The following is a 17,402-nucleotide window of genomic DNA, read 5'->3' as shown; positions in this document are numbered from 1 at the left end:
AACCACGCAAATTTTTAAAAGTGCCATAAAATATTTAAAGCATATAACTGTTTAGTAAAGTTATCAACCTAAAAACCCTCAAATATTGCGAACAATGATACATGGATAAATGTAACTGCTTTTCTATTTTCGATGCCACAATTACATCGATTTCTGGAGGATATAAACGGAAATTAAAGGTAACTATCATCAATTCTATCAGCGATTGTATGTTCCCCCTTTCCAATAAAAAAAGAAAAGAAAAAAATTGGCAGGAGGAGCGAGAACTTCCACGGAAAGGCGAAAAGTTTTATTAAAAAAAAGTAGGAGGTCAAAGTCGCGTTAAAATCAAACCAAAGGTGAACACTTGCGCATGCGCAGTTATACTTATCAGGAAATTCAAACATCTGCGTAAGTTGTTCTTTTTAAATATTTATTTACATTTAGCTGATAATCTCTGCGCGTTAAAGATTGCGCTCTCTAATCACTGGATCTCTAGGATAATAATTTGGTGATTCATTCAAGGATTTTGAGAAGTGATTTATGTCTCTTTTAAAAATAAAACATTTTACTTCTTTTTTTGTTGTGCCTTACGAATATGGTGTGAATGACAGCTCTAAAAAAATTCTGTATTTGTGCTTGTCTGAGGAATTTCTTTCTCCGAGTAAGTTATTTTTATTTAATTATAATTTATTATGCTCCTAAATCAAATTGGTTGAATTACCGGAAACTAACAATAATTTTAGGTGGAGTTATTATAGATGTAAATCACATAGTTTAATTTTCCTGAAAAAATAAATCAAGTTAGTTGAAGTTTCTATAAATACAAATAACATTTTAAGGTGCTTATAAATGCAATTATTCTTTTAAGAAATAACGTTCTTGTAAATAAAAATTATCCGAGTTTAAATTTCTGTAAAAATATAAATCTTACTGGTTAAATTCCGTTTAAATTTATTTAAGTTAAATTTACATTTTCAATATTTGTGTAAAAGCAATCGCAACTTTCTATGATAATAAATCACAGTTTTCTAAAGTATAAATAACAATAGTTAGAATTTCTACAAAAAGTAACATTAGTTAAAAATTCTACATTATATTAATCAATTTCCCTATTAATATAAATCAATTTGATACATTCATCACATTGAGAAAGATTGATACAAAATGAAATAAAAGGCTATCTCAGAAACTTGTTTTAAATTTTGCCTTCAGAGCTATTTAAAAACACGCACTTTATGGATAAGAAGTCAAACCAAAGACTTTTGTATGTATGTGTGTTTAACACAATAAAGAATTAAAGAAAAGAGAAATTTACAAAGATTTTATTAACTGCGAAAGTTTATTAACAGCGCATAAGCTGCAAGTATATTGAACACATATTATAATATAAAAATACAAAGAATACAAGGAAAGAAATTTAAAAAAAAGCATTTTTTAAAAAGAGAAAAAACAAAATTATTCTGAAAAAAATTTTTTAAATTTAAAAAAGCGATTAACATTTTTAAAATAAAAAAAAAATGAAGAGATATAATCTAGTTGTGTACTGACATGATAATATTTGCAATAATAGTGTTTTATTATATTTTTGTTTTTATTTATCCAAAGCAAAGTAATCAATACAATAGTATAAGGAGCACGAAAAAAAATTACAATTAAAAATGAAATATATCAAGCAGAAAACACAAAATCTAAAAAAAACAAAACAAACAAATATAACAAAAAGAGGAACATAATCTGCGAAGAGCTAGAATAGGCATCCTGGCAACTTAGTTATGTAGTAGTAATAGTAGTTAATTCACGTCGCACTGGAACTGCACAAAGGGTTAAGGCACCGGTCTGGGAAACATCCTTGAGGATGATCCGAAGACATGACCTCGCAATTTTGATCCTCTGCAGAGGGTATGCGCGAAATCGATAACTTTACGGTAGAACAGTTTATCGAGGACCAATATCTCACACCCTCGGTCCTATCGTAGGCTGATCAAAGTGGTCTCCCACCCGTACACTTACCGTAGCCAGTGATGCTTGACTATCGTGATCTGCTGGAACTGTGTCTTAACGATCGGGACCACTGCGGGACTAAGTTAGATTCGAAAGTGCACTGATGAAAAAAAGGAAGGTTTTGTTTTTAAGAACAAAATAAGTTTAACATAATAAACGTAAATTTAACACAATAAGTTAACGCCCATTCCATATGATAGCTTAGCTCTTCACGAGCACCTCTGCCAGTCGGTGGCCAGTGATGTCGTAAAGCAGTGCCGCTGTGATCACGTTTGTGTAAAGGTACCTCATTCGCACAACGAAGCTTGTAGCGTACGGATGTTTTGAAACATCGTCTTAGCCCAAACCTTGTATTTTGTTTTTTTAATTTCTTTATTTACCCATCGTTAGTATGGCAAGTTGTCCTCGTCTAGACTCAGACGATGGCGCAAGACGGCGGGTAATAAAAAAGAAGCATAAAAAAGAACCATGCAGCATGGTTCTGAGAGAACCCGGGTGTCGATATCAGCCCAGTAACATTGTTGAAGAGACCGGACCACTATGGTCGAAGTGATATGAGCATACCGAACCCCATGAGTTCGATAGAGGTACTCCGATAGGTCAGTGGTACAGGGGCGAGATTCTTGCACCCTATGTGCTACTTTTCTGCGGACCAAATTTTATCTTTATTGACGATAACGTCCCTTCACAGGACTCAGTTGGGAGACGAATATCTTCTAACAGATGACATTCAGCGATTTGAGTGGCAAGCAACATCCCCTGACCTTAATCCCATCGAACACATAAATGACGCCATTGGACTCTCAATTTCAGATCGAAGAGAGACTCCAACGACCATCGATGAGCTCAAGGGTGGCTTAGGTGCAAGAGTGACTGTGCTTGCTATAAACATTGATAAGGACTATCGTAAACAGTATGAAACGTCAATGCGAAAGTTGTGTAACTGTTAGACATGTTTTATTATTATTTTACTTTATAACCACCGTTGAACAGCCGACCCTATTTTGGGTTTACGACTACTAATGTTCAACTCCGTAGCCTTGTAATTTTGAATCCAATCCAGAAGACAAGGGTACTCCTGGATCAAGTATTGGGAGAAATTTGCATTCGTGGCGTGGAGGCTTTTTGATGGGACTAACCTGCATTTGCCTTACATGGAGAGGAAGACCACAAGAACCTCCCACTGTTAGCCAGACGGCAAGGTTACTCTAACCCATTATCCGTCTTCCACTGATGACATTTCTCGTCAGCACTGTGGTCGGTGAAAACCGGATGCGGAATTCGTATCCACCAGAGGTATGATTTGTTATGGGAGCATGGATGACTTTGTGACTCGACTGATTTAACGTGCGCCAGTCACCATTAACTACACGGGGAGTCTTCGGCTGGCGGGGATTGCACCCACGACCTCTTGGACATGGGTCCAGTGCCCTACCAACCAGACTATCCCGACCCCATGTATAATTATTAGACATGTTTAGCGCTGACTGACAGGGTGTCGGTCAATTGTTGTATTGGACAAGTGAACAATTTCTTTACTTAGGGTACAGATTGTGCCCGTTTCTGTTTTCCCATACTTTTACTACCATATTTTTACATCATTTTTGCAAGATGTCAGTAAGTAGTAAGAGCATGAACGTGTCCATGAAGTTAGCCGTTGCAATTCATGAATTGGTATGTTTAAGAAAAGTTGAATCTCATTGTCACGTTGCTTTTTGTTTGTACTACATTTTTTCATATCACTTCCACAGATAATTAAAAATTCACTTCATAAACCACGCGAGAGTAAGATTAAATTTTGTTCAGGAATGCAAACCAATCTTTCACATGCAGCCTGATAACACACCTGATAACATTCTTTCAAAATAATAATAATATAATAAAAATAGATAAAATCATTTTGAAATATTTCACGTTCCTCAAATTTAGATCATTTTTATAGAGAAAGTAATTTGTATAAGTTCTTTAAAATAAATTATGATTAAAAATCGATTTTTATAAGTGTTTGCAAATATTAATTGCAAGTTTGGGAGTTATTGTTACAGAATCTTCTTTACTTAAATATTGTTTACATTTTATAAATGCATTATAATTCATACTCTAAAATAAAATTATAATTATCATTTTAATGGATCTTAAACTAATTGTAGTTGATGGGATTATATTTATCTGGAATACATATATTTATACATGAAATTTATAATGCTATGAAATTTACTTGAAAATTATTAAAAATTGTCCTCCCTAATTTTTTTTTGTTTTATTTAAAACAAGGAAGGATTCGAGTCTGGGTATTAGGAAGGCCAAGCTATTTTATGTAAATGTTCTCTATAAAGCTATAATGCGCCATCTAATGGAGGATTTGGGATTTAAAATTTCTTGCTTGATAAAACTTCCACAATTTCTTCATTTTTATAAAATTCAGTTGCACAGTACACAAATTACTCACAAATACCAACTTTAATTTTGAACATCCTTTACACTATAAGACTGTTATATTATTTGAAATAGAAGTAAAATAGATTTTTTTTTCTTCAGATTTAGAATATTTCGTTGGATATCTGGAAATTTTTTTCATTTCATTTCTTATTCTTTCTACTTGTACTTATCAGATTATTGTCAGATTTTAAGACCAATTGAAAATGTTTTGCTTTAACTACAAACATTTCATTTAAAAGGACAATTTTTTGTTGTTGAAAATATCTCTCAAAAGATATTTAATTATTTAGGAGAGGATAAAATAGCAATGTGAATTTTATAAACAGCTAACTCAATTTTCCACATTCTTCTAAAGATCAGACTTTTTCATATTCTTTTATTTGCAGACTTGGAAAAGATTTCATCAAACAAATAAAATCAAGGTCTTTGACGGCGAAAGCGTGAATTTATTATGTTTACTTGCCGTTGGAATGGGAAATTCAATATTAAAATGGCTATGAGCTCTTGTTTGAGTAGGATTTTTTTCTCTTTCTTTTGAAGGTGATATTATTCACTCAAGTTTTGTTTGAAGCCAAAAAGCAGCGCCAAGCAAGTATAACCTGACCTAGTGCAAGTTCTTCTCGATAGGAATTATTTATAGAAGTTTCTGTGAGAGTGCAGGTAATTGGAAAGTGATGAATTGCTTCCTTTTCCATTAACAGCTTTCAGATTATTTTTCAACGTCCGGAAAGTGGCCATTTTAAAGTAAAGAATCGGTAAATATTTTAGAGATAAGCGGCGATAAAAATCGTTTCAGAACAATTCAAGGCAATTTTTTTTATTCGGTATTGATTTTGCAATTTTTATCCACAAGATCTTAAAATATAAAATAGAATTTTAGACGATGGGGTCGTTGGACTTGAATTTTATGCGTTGAACTTAAAGGACTCGCTTTTGTTGTATGGAAGAACATTAAATTATCTTGTCAATTCTTAAATAAAATGGTTTAAATTGGAAAAAAATTTTACTTATAAAGATTTGAATCTTATATCGGCAGTTAATATGATCATTAGTTCAAAAGTTATTCACGTTACAGCGCTGTTTTTGCTTTTTACTGCATTTTATATAATTTATCCCATTCTTCCTGAACATGTTTAGAACTAAAAGTAAAGAGGTTAAAAACAAATAAAAAAAAATCTAAAACTAAACACGTGTATGGCATATAAGACATAAGAGAAACCTAAAAAGGTAGATTTGATAACTCTTTAAATTTTTATTCGATTTACCAAACTTAAAATCTTGTATATCATTAACATAGTGAAAAAAGTAGACTTGATAGTTTCTTCATAGTAGGTTTAATAGTTTGTCGATCATTGAGATAGGGAAAATAGGAGACTCCATTACATCTCCAATTTTTATCCATTTAACAAACATAACAGTTTGCATATTATTGACATAGTGAAAATAGTAGATTTATTAGCTTGCATATCATTGACTCAGTGAAAACAGTAGACTCGATTACTTCATTAAAACTTCATTCGCATCAAAAATATACACATTGGAAATAACAGTTGACATGTTTTGAGCTCTCAAATACAGGTGCCCATTTTCAAGACTTGACAGATGCGAATGAAAAGAAGCAAAAGTGATTTGAAATTTAAAACGTTAAGTTAACGTAACGTTAAGTTATTTTCGTTACGTAACGTTACGTAACATTACGTTACGTAACATTACGTAACGTAACGTTAACGTTACGTAACGTAAACGTTAAGTTAACGTAACCAATGAAAAATAGAAAAGTAATGGGGAGAAATAAAACTGGAAAAACCACAGTAGCTGAAAGAGAAAAAATATGAAAAGAAGAGCAATGGGCGAGAGGAACAAATCAGGGTAAAATGCATCTCCACGCGCTATGCAGAGGTAGTGAGTGATTAAGGTCGTTAATAAGGGAATCAACATTCATATTAATAAAACGGGATTACAGGGCATAAAGATGAGCTCATGTGACTGGGTGGGGGAGATTTTGTCATCATAAAAATTGAATTTATGTCCTAGATTGTGTTTCTTAAGTCAAAATTGTTAAACAAATTTAAAAAAATGAAAATATTGTAAGTTTTTTTAATCAAGTAATATCTCTCCGCTTTAGTTTCTTGGGATTATTTATTTATTTGACTCGATTTTTTATCCAATTTACTCCTGCATATTATACAAATAATTGTCGTTGCATCTGAGAATATCTTAGAATATGTTTTTTGCTTTCTGAAAGTCAAACTGTTGGTACAATAAACAAAAATAGTCATGCTATGATATTTAGTTGATTAAATGTTTACACAAATTTGAAAAAAATTCCCACAAGAAAACATAGATAAGTAGATTATTTCATTGCTTTCATTAATTCTATTTTGTCTAAAATATATAATATTTATATTTTTTATATATATTTTTATACTTTTTAAAATCGAATATATTGCATTAGTTGATTTTTGTATCATCAAATAGTTTGTATCATTTTTATCTTAAATATGCTATATTTATTTGTTTATCGTAAGACAAAACTTAATATTCAATAAATTTTAAATTCTAAATAACCAATACAAGTTTTGCATTTAATTAACAATAATAATTGTTCACAAATTAGTGTCAATATAATTAACACGACGCTCAAAAGGAGCGATGTATTGAAACTAAAGCTTAGAAGCTATATAAATATTATATTAGAAGCTAAATGAATATTTAAAAAAAAACTGAATTCAAAACATTCTTTCATAAAACTCCTTACGCGTAAGAAATAATGAATATTTTAAATAATAGAATTAAATTTCTATTCGCTCTCCGAAACTTGAGTAAATAATAAATGTCCCCAAAACAACGTTTTATTAACATTTTTGTTACCTTTTCACCTTATAATATAAATTGACAAGTTGTAAAGCTTTCATACGAATATTAGATATAAAAGTTCTGTATTTAATGCTCATATTTTAACTATGTAATCTCAGCTTGGGGAAAGTAAAAAAAAAAATAAATAAATAAAAAATAGCATTTAGTATTCAGTTTATTAGTAAAATATTAATTCATAATTAATATTTAAAAGCGATAATCATTATTCTTAAATAAGCTCGTTCACGTGCAATGTTATTAATGTTTTTTATTGCGATTGCTTCCTCTTGTTTTATATTTTATTCAAACATTTTATCAGTGTACTTTGCATATTAATACATTACTTGCTAGTTAAAAATTACTTAACTTGCGAAAATAGTTAATATTTTATTTACGAGTATTTTGCATTTTTTATATTTGAGTAGTTGAATTTCGCAAACTGCATAACTTTCATTAAATATTAAAGGAATAATTAACAGTATAATTTACCTTAAATATTATTTAAATTATAAAATACGAAAATATGTTTTTATACTGGCCCAATTTTATATTGAAATAATTTATATATAAAACTTACGTCAAAACTTAATATTAAACTTCATATTTAAATAATTTATAAATAAACTTTTACATTAAAACTTAATATTAAATTTCATATTTAAATTACTAAACGCTTATAAATTTTATTCATTACAAAAAGCTGTTTATTTGAAAGCTCAATTGCGAGAGTGTGATAAAATGCAAAAAACATATTAATGAAGTGGTAATAAATAAAGAGTATATTACATTGTCTAGTTAACTAATAATTAAGAGGGTTAGTTCAGTTTTAACTATAACTTCAGTTGTGATAATTATTTCAGTAACCTAATCTTAATATTAAAAAAGAATTATTAAAAAGAATGTATTATTTGTTCATTAACTAAAATCATTTTATTAATGGTGGTGTAATAAATTTCAGAATTTTTTTAGAAAAGATAACAAAGTACAAGTTGAAAATTAACTTGTTCGCTCAAACGTAAATCAAATGTCACGCTATTGAGAATTTATCTCTCTGTACTATAAAATCGTAAGAATCACAACCGCCACTGTTCTTGGCTGTTTAACTTCGCGGCGTAAAACTAGAAGTCTCAGAAGCTTCAAATTACGAATCGATGTAGAACAATGTACAGGAAACGGACTGAGTTATTAAAACTCGATATTCGACTGTTAATTTCAGAATAATTAGCTGAACATGTAGTAAAAAAATTCATGAGGAGCGATCTGCAGATATGCAACTACTAGAGAGTTGAAATTTGAATAACTAACTGGGTCATATTTTATTTGTGAAGTTAACGTGAGAACTTAACCATTTATCCATTCTTGTCGGAAATTTTTTTAAATCTATTTTTCTGAAGATCTCAGGGGGTGCAAAAACTGAGTTCGTCCCTGGGTGATGTAAGCCTGAGCTACGCCTGTGGCAAAAAATTCTTATATTCTATTATGAAATAATATAATTAACTTCACATGATGACTCAGCGGATAGAGAGTTCGCCTTCCGACGAGGTGAACCGGGTTCGAATCCCAGCGATGGCTCGTCGATGCGAATTCTGCATCCGGCTTCTACCGACCATAGAACCAGCGTAAAATATATTCAGTGGTATCCGGATGAAGTAGAGTCCCCTTTGTCATCAGGCTAACCGTGGGAGGTTTTCGTAGTTTTCCTCTCTATGTAACTCAAACGCAGGTTAGTCCCAACAAAAAAGTGCTCAGCGAAGGCATACTTCTCCAAATACTTGATCCAGGAGTTCCCTTGTCTTCTGGATTGGTTCAAAACTACAAGGATACGAAGTTGAACATTAGCAGTCGTAAACCTGAAAAATTGGGTCGGTTATTCAATGATGGTTATTAAATAAAATAAAATTGACTTCACTCTTGAAACTATTTATTACTGAACTGCAAATGACAAAAATAATAGATGAAAAAAATGTAAATAAATTTAGTTACATGTTTAGAAATCAAATGTTGTAATGAATTTGTAGATAAAAATAAACCCAAAAATTATAAATTTAAATTTTCTCCCAAAGTTAATGTTTACAGCATATGAACGCACAACTTGTAGCTGAAGTTTATACTAACGTGACAGTTTTGTGGTTAGAATTTTAAAAAGTTAATTTTTTATTTACCTATCATTTTTACTTCGGAAATTTTCTTCTAGTTTTTTTATAGCTATTTTATTTCTACAAATTCGTCAAAAATTACTCTCTCCTCCAAACAAGGAATATCTCCTCCTTTAAAACAATGAACAGACTGTCATAAACAAAATTTGTAAAACTTAGTAGTTAGATATTTATTTTATACTAGCTCTTTCAAAAAGGCTGAACTAGATCAGTAACTTTGTTGCAGAGAAGTGCAAAAAAATATTTTATGTTCCTTTTCTTCTTTCTTTTAGGTTAAAAAGTCTTGAGGTATCTAACCACATAATTTTGGACAAAATTTTCGAAATTGAGTTTATTATAATTTTAGAATTCCTGTAGTTGTAGCGTTCTAAAAACACTTTACTTTAGTTTGTACTCCATTTACTTACAAAGTTATAGCAGTTTTTGTGCAAGGTGATAACACTCAGTTTTTCAGTTTTCAAAATCAGCTCTTTTTCCACATTTTACAGCACTTTAAACACAATATCTCATATTGTTTTTAAAATAATTGTCTATAATTTTTGTAAGTATTTATGATTATAGCACACATGTTTTGAACTACAGACTAAGAAAAAAAAATAGAATTTAATTTTTTTTTATTGCATATTTTTTCGCAAACACAAAAGTTTACTTTTTTCTTAACTACATTGATTTCTAATTCAAAAGTATAAGCATTTGCTTTTAAGATAACGGTTTAAAACATAGTTAATATCCTTCTAAATAAAATACTCAAAGGATTTTTTATTTTGGTCGATAGAATTTTTTAACAGTGTTTAGCGTATATGAAAAAAAAGCCCGTTATTTTTACCTAAAAGGGGCCATTTAAAAAAATAATAAATATTTTTTTTGCTAGTTTTATAAGTTTTTACACATAATAAAACATATAAACTTGTTTCTTAAAATTTTATATTAATATTTTAAAAAAAAGTTTTTGAAACTAGTCGAATACCTTAAATATACTTTTGTCCTGTGAATCACTCTATGTGCTGTCATTGTTCAAAATCTAAGGCTCTATTTTATGGTAAAGTCATATTAAAACAAGTTTTTTCTATTCAAATATAATGCAAAAATTTCGCTGTCTTTTTGAAATAAATGAAAATTTTTAGTTAAAATAACAATCAAATGCTGGTAAAAAAAAATCTTCTTTATACGGCATCTTCTAACATCGTGTACCTTTTATTCCTTTTCTTTTGAATATTTCATTACAGTGAATTTTCAATCTAAATATAAGCCAGAATCTCGTGAGGCAATTATTGCCGCATGGGTTTCCAGGAAAAATAATATTGAAAATAGCTGTGAGGAGATTAAGCTGTGTATACGAGGAAAAGTTCTTTTATGTGTTTTCTTAAGAGGAACTTTCGACTTATTTCCAGGATAAGGATTTTAATTCGAAATCCTCATGTCATGGTTTAGCTTTAACCTTATTTTGGGTATTTATCTTTTAAAATTGCACTTTTGGAGATTTTTGTTTAAAACAAAGTGTAATGTAGTGGCGTAATTACCGTAATTAGTTAACGAAAAAAATAATGTTTTGCTTCATCATTGTTACAGAATATTTTTTAAGTGAAAAACACGCAAAAAACAAGTGAAAAACACAGTGAAAAACTTCTCACGGAAAACAGACAGAAGCAACTTGAATAAAGCACAAATGAAAATGCATGTTGTTGTTTCTAATATCAATTGCCAATATCAGCAAGCCTGCTTGGTGAAATTAAGCGAGTTTAAGGCAGGTAGAGGGCGTGTTTCTTGTTTTTCAGAGGCGCAAAGAATACAATTTCAGCCACACACACACGCCACAGCCCTTTTATAGAGTGGACCCATTCATATATCCATTCATTTGTCCATGGATCGCAATTTTGACCTGAACCAGAGAACGATAATTCTCCAATTCAGTACCCCCATCAGAAGTATAATTTGTTATGGGAACATGGAGGACTTTGTTACTACAGGGGAAACCTTCGGCCGGCGAGGATCGAACTCAAGACCTCTTGGACATGGACCCAATTTCCCTACCAAACAGGCTATCCCGGCCTATGAAAGTACATAAATTCGCATATTGATATTTACTTTCATGTATTTCTCTTATACTTTCAATTGTGTTACATTCACGTCTTTGCTTTAGTCTACATAAGTTGTTCCCAAATGGTGTTCAGTGGAACCCAAGGGTTCCTTGAAAGAGTAAGAGGGGTTCCGCAGTTAGTACTTATGACCAGTGATGAGTTTTGAAACTTCTGATTATATCAGGTTGAGTAAAAAGTTTTCCGCCAAAGGGAAATACCTCCGTGCTAGCAGCAGCCATTGCCGTGGAGGTTAACTTTTTTTGAAACGGGCTTTTGTATTTTAAAGCAGAAAGTTGGAACTACACAACTGTGTAATTTGTTTGTCAAAACTTTATCATCTTGTGCACCGAAAAATTTCTTAAAATGGAGCTATCACGTTAACAGATCAGACCCATTATGTACTATGAGTTCCGAAATAAACTAAGTGTAACTGAATGCCACAAGAAAATGTGTGAAAGTTTAGGTTTCAATACTGTTTCTTATGAGGATACAGTAAAAGTTTGGTTTCGAAAGTTTAATACTGGGAATTTCAACATTGAAGATGAACCACGTTCTGGCCGCCCTATTGAGGTTGATTGTGACCAGTTAAAGCAAATTATTGTTCAAGACAGAAATTTTCAACACGAACTATTGCGTTAGAGCTTGACATTTGCCAAAAAACAATAGCAAATACTCTCAAACGCATAAATCTAACAGTTAAGTTTAACCGTTGAGTGACTCGCGAATTGACTGCTGAAGACAAGAGCAAGAGAAAAGCGGCCTGTTTGGTTCTGCTCAGAGATCAAAGAAAAGAGGACGTTCTGGACAGAATTGTGACCTGTGATGAAAAATGGGTATACTACAACAATACTAGCCGTAGAGGAGGGTGGTCAGCATCCGGGGAATCAGCAAGTTCGGTTGCAAGACGAACGCTAACTAACAAGAAGGTCCTTCTCCGTATCTGGTGGGATTGTCGTGGAATTATCTACAAGGAGTACCTTAAAAGCGGGTAGGCTATCAACAGTACAATATACAGCAATATGCTAATCAAAGTTAGCGATGCGATTCGCGAAAAACGAGAAAACGAGCTCAGAAGGAAGGTGATTCTCTTTCATCAAGATAACGCTTGGCCACATGTTAGTGCAATGACCGGCATGACGCTCCACACGTTAGAGTGGGATTTGATGCAACATCCACCATACAGCACAGACATGGCGCCTTCGGATTACTATCTGTTTTCAAATCTGCAGCTGCATCTTGATGGCACAATCTTCCGTTCAAATGACGAGGTCATAAATGAGGTCGATTGCTTTCTCTACTCGCGCACCCCCCAGTTCTTCGCAGAAGGGAATGAAAAGTTGCCAAAACGTTGGCAGACTATTGTTGATTTGAATGGAGATAACTATTCTCATTAGCTTAGCTGATTTTGCATGTGTTTGTCATTTTTCAGGATTTTTTTTTTTTTGGCGGAAAACTTTTTACTCAACCCGATATTTATATCCAACCAACAATTCATAATTTAATCTTACGATTGCCTTTATGAAATTATTTCAAGTAAAACGCCAATGAAATAGAAATGGAACTTTTTAATGGAAAATATAACATTTCTAATAACAATATATCGAACAAATTAAGAAAAAAAAGCACTTATAAAATATTCCATGGGCATTTTCTATCCTGCTTTTCAAATCAAAATAACTAAATTCTTTAATGAAGAAATATGTTTCCATAAAAACCCTTTTTAAACGTTTATAGTTTAAGTTTTCATTTCGAAGTAAACTATAATTCGCCTTATTTTAATAATTTTCAGGTTATGTGTATACTCTAGAAACAAATTCCTAACTAAACTAAATGTAGAAAAAGGAGTGCAAATTTAACTGTCGGGAATAAAATCTTATTTAAGATTATTAATGATGAAAAATCTTCATTCCCCTAATTAAATATTTTAAATATAGTCTTTTATAGGTTATAACATTCACAATTATTTTAAACGTTATTTATAAAGTTGGGGTTTCGCCGAGAGAGGGTTAATTGTTTAGGGCTCCGTAGCCAGAAAAAAAAAATTGGAAGCGGCTGGTCTACTTAGCACTAAGTATACCCTATCCTTTGTTGGGCAGACATTATTATTAAGAAAAAAAAATTTTTTTGGCATTTATGAGATTTATAGGTTAAAAGAATGTTTACTAATTTATTTAAAAACCAGTGAGCTCATTTAAAATTTTTTGATTTATGTAACTAGGTTAGAATCCATAATGTTGAAATACGACAACTTATAATTATTTTTATGAGTATCGTCGTTTTAAAAGTTCCCGCTGTACAGACATGTTCCCCATGTTTTGTCAGATTTTCGAAAATTATAATATTTTTTTTATAGTCTCTGGTGCTAAACATAATATGTTTACATTTTTATTTTGTTCACTGTTTAAAACAACGATTTTGAATTATTTTGTATACTGTGCGAGTCTAAAAGAGACGGATGGCAAAACATAAAACGGGTGATTGAACGATCTATACGAGCATTAGTCATCGAATAGTCATAGACTAACGATGACTAACATAGACTAATATAACATAATGATGACGAAAAGATGAGTAATGATGACTAAAAGTAACGTCATAGACTATATGATCAGAACAAAAGTAGTGAGAAGTTAAAAGGTAGTTTTCCACACCACTGAGTCGCATGAATTAACACACGAGTAGGGAAAAAAACAACTTTTTATTCAAGGGAATATGATTGATGTGCAAACAGACTGCTCAAAAGAAAAAAGATATAATTGATAAAGAATTGAAGAGAAGAATTTGAAATTAAAGAATAGAAGAAGAGATGCTCGCAGAAATTACTTGCTGTTTTCACAAATGTACGTCACCTCAACTGGCTGAAGATTTTTTGAGTAATTTCTATGAGCATTTCTTCGAGCAATTCTTTATGCATTAATAATATCTTTTTCTTTTGAGCAATTTCTTGGTATGTCATATAATATCTCCGTGATAATCATATTCACGTAAATAAAAAGTATTTCTTCCCGTGAATAAGAATATCTTTCCTCATTCTTTAAATGTGACAGAGAAAAACTATCTTTTAACTTCTCACTGCTCGTGTTCCGATCATATAGTCTATGACGAATATTGCTCGTGGTAGATTCGTTCTATCACCCAGTAAAGTTTTGCCGTTTTGTTGAAGGCTCATGCTGTATATTTGAGCTAGAATTTTATATTTCATATTATATAACAGTCGTTGAGCAGCTTATCCAATTTTTGGGTTTGCGACTACTAATGTTCACCTACGCAGCCTTGTAATTTTGTACCCAATCCAGAAGACAAGGGAACTCTTGGATCAAATCTTGGTTTGGTAAGTTCCATCAAAAAGCCTTCCCGGAAGACTTTTTGATGGAACTTACCTGTATTTGCGTTACATAGAGAGGAAAAACCACAAAACTCCCATGGTTAGCCAGACGGCAGGGGACAGTAAAGCATGATACGGCTACCACTTTTGCGTTGGCACTGTGGTCGGTGCAAGCCGGAGGCGGAATTCGTATCGACCAGCCATCGCTGGGATTCAAACCCGGTTCACTCCACTGAAAGGTGTTTGAAAAAAAACCTTCATTTACATCGATTTTTAACTGCCTTTCATCTTTTAAACGTGTTTGTTTCTTACATTGCAAACTCTCTTATAGTTTGCATTGTAAAATAAAAACCTTTTGAAGTTTAAGAAATACGTTTCTAAATATTCCAGATAAACTATTTTTAGATAGGGGGACTAAAATGTAAACAAATACAATATTGAAAATTCAAACTTGTGAGAGGAATAATGAGATTTTGACCTCAATCTGTTCATAGAATTGTTTCCAGATAGGTCAATAATTTCCATTAGATAACATTACGATACACAGAAAGATATTATTGCCTGCAAGGAAAACAGTAAGATATTTTTTCCACTCAAAATGCTCTTTTGAGCAATTTGAAAACGTGGCTTATCTTTATGGTGGTTATGAATTCAATTATTATTGCTATATTTACATCATATAAAATAAAACTTTAAACGTATAAATAATGTTGAATTAAAAATCGTAATAATCTTATTAAATAAAATCCATCATAGTATCTACACATTTCAGGGATACAAAGTTAAACTTAATGTTATTTTACTATATTTTTACTAACTCGCATTCGCGTTTGTAACAATGGAAGCTTGGAATATAAAATTTCCTCAACTTACCGATTAGCTAGATCACTCAAATCTCTACAAGAGCTTTGTGTTTGATAACAATTGTCAGATAAAAACGAAGTTTCAATCATTTTCTAACCGCTAAAAGCAGAATTTATCGCGATATTATCGCCAAAGCGGACTCCTAGACATGATGTTACGCTTCGGGGGTGGGAGGGGGTAGATGAAATAATAATAATCTGTCACAAGGGGAAGCAAGAAGTGTGACAGCAATTATTTTCGTTAAAATAAAAACATTTAATTCCAGACATGAAAATTAGACAATTTGTCATTAAAATAAGTACGCATGCAATCATTATTATACTCTGATGAAATAAATTAAGAGGTTTTGCATATATTTTATCGAGTTTCATGCAAAGAACTGAATTGAATTTGAAACCACTGCAATCAATAAAAATACAAATCTTGCGAATTTCTTGGTGTCATTTTGCAGCAATAGGTTGAATTGTAACAGTAAAAATGAGCAACCACCAACGTTTAGATGATGGAATGAGGTGGTGAATTGTGGAGAGGCTCGAAGCAGGCCGATCTCAGGTCCAGATTTATAGAGATTTCAATTTAACGCTCGTGTGGAACTTATGGGAGCAGCTCCAGGATACCGGATCCATCGAGAGAACGCCTGAGGTCGCCCAAGAGCCAAGAAGGCCAGAGAAGATCGCCATTTGTCCATTATAGCGAGGCGTAACAGAGGGGCTATAGCTTCTCAGCTCTCTCATGACTGGTCGCAGGACCCCGTATATCAAGGGTGACTGTTTCCAAACGACTTCATGAGAGAGGGTTGTTTGGAAGAAGACCTGCTGTTTGCGTCCCGCTCACTTTTACGAACAGGAGAATTCGTTCAGCATGATGCAGAGAGCATAGAGATTGGAGTATGGATCAATGGGCGATTGATCTCTTCACTGATGCGTCCCGGTTCAGCCTAAACACCGATTCTCGCCGTCCGTTCATATGGAGAGAACCAGGGTCCAGCTACCTACCCTTCAATGTCCGCGAAATCGACCATTATGGTGGATGGCCGCACACCTCCTCATGTCTGAAAGAGGCTCTGTGACAGATGTGAGGTATAGGGATGAGGCCTTAGAGCCCTATGTTTGCTTTTTCACCAGTACACGGCTGATTCTGCAACCTGTGCAAAATGCGGCGGAAATCATCACACCCATGAATGCAATTGCGATGAGTGCTATTGCATTAACTGTTGGCACTCGAACACGTACAAAGGTACCAACCACAACCCTGATCATTCAGCCTTCGTCTCAGACTGTCCGACATACCAATAAATACTACATTCGCTAAGAATGAAATTCATCGACAGCTAGATACATTTACATTATAAATGTTTTCCTACAAAATTTTGATCTTCACGAAACCTTAACTTTAGGGAGAAAAAAAAACTTTTTTCCATAACTTTTTAGACTTTTGAAAAACTTTTAAATTTTCTTTCCTCTTTTTTTATTATTCTTCAAAATTTGACGCAACGAAAATTTAAAAAAAGAAAAAATCCGTTTCTTCTTGTCAACAAATACATATGCTGTTTTTCATATCCATTTGCTGTTTGCTGTTCACCTATATGTACTGGTATACTCACTATTGTTCCTGCTTCATTTGTTGTTTCATTTTTTTATTTATTTTATATTAACTAATGTGATACACATTATTGTCAGCTGCATAACGCAATTGTGCTTT

At 32.3% G+C, this 17,402-nt stretch overlaps 1 protein-coding gene across 2 annotated transcripts in view; it reads left to right on the top strand.

The window, feature by feature from the left end:
* Positions 1 to 357: 357 nt before the first annotated feature.
* Positions 358 to 17,402, top strand: part of LOC107451338 (FERM domain-containing protein 4A) — a 135,830-nt gene continuing 118,785 nt past the window's right edge. The window contains exon 1 of one of the 2 annotated variants that reach the window (XM_043051979.2): positions 358 to 643. In XM_043051979.2, coding sequence (XP_042907913.1) covers positions 587 to 643 — 57 coding nt within the window. In that variant the 5' untranslated portion in view covers positions 358 to 586. The remainder of the gene's footprint in view (positions 644 to 17,402) is intronic. The other variant, XM_071180635.1, reaches the window with a different exon arrangement.

The sequence above is a fragment of the Parasteatoda tepidariorum genome, chromosome 5 (genome assembly GCF_043381705.1).
Source record: "Parasteatoda tepidariorum isolate YZ-2023 chromosome 5, CAS_Ptep_4.0, whole genome shotgun sequence".
NCBI lineage: Eukaryota > Metazoa > Arthropoda > Arachnida > Araneae > Theridiidae > Parasteatoda > Parasteatoda tepidariorum.
The sequence above is the reverse complement of the archived record's forward strand: the minus strand, read 5'-3'. Positions and strand labels throughout refer to the sequence as shown.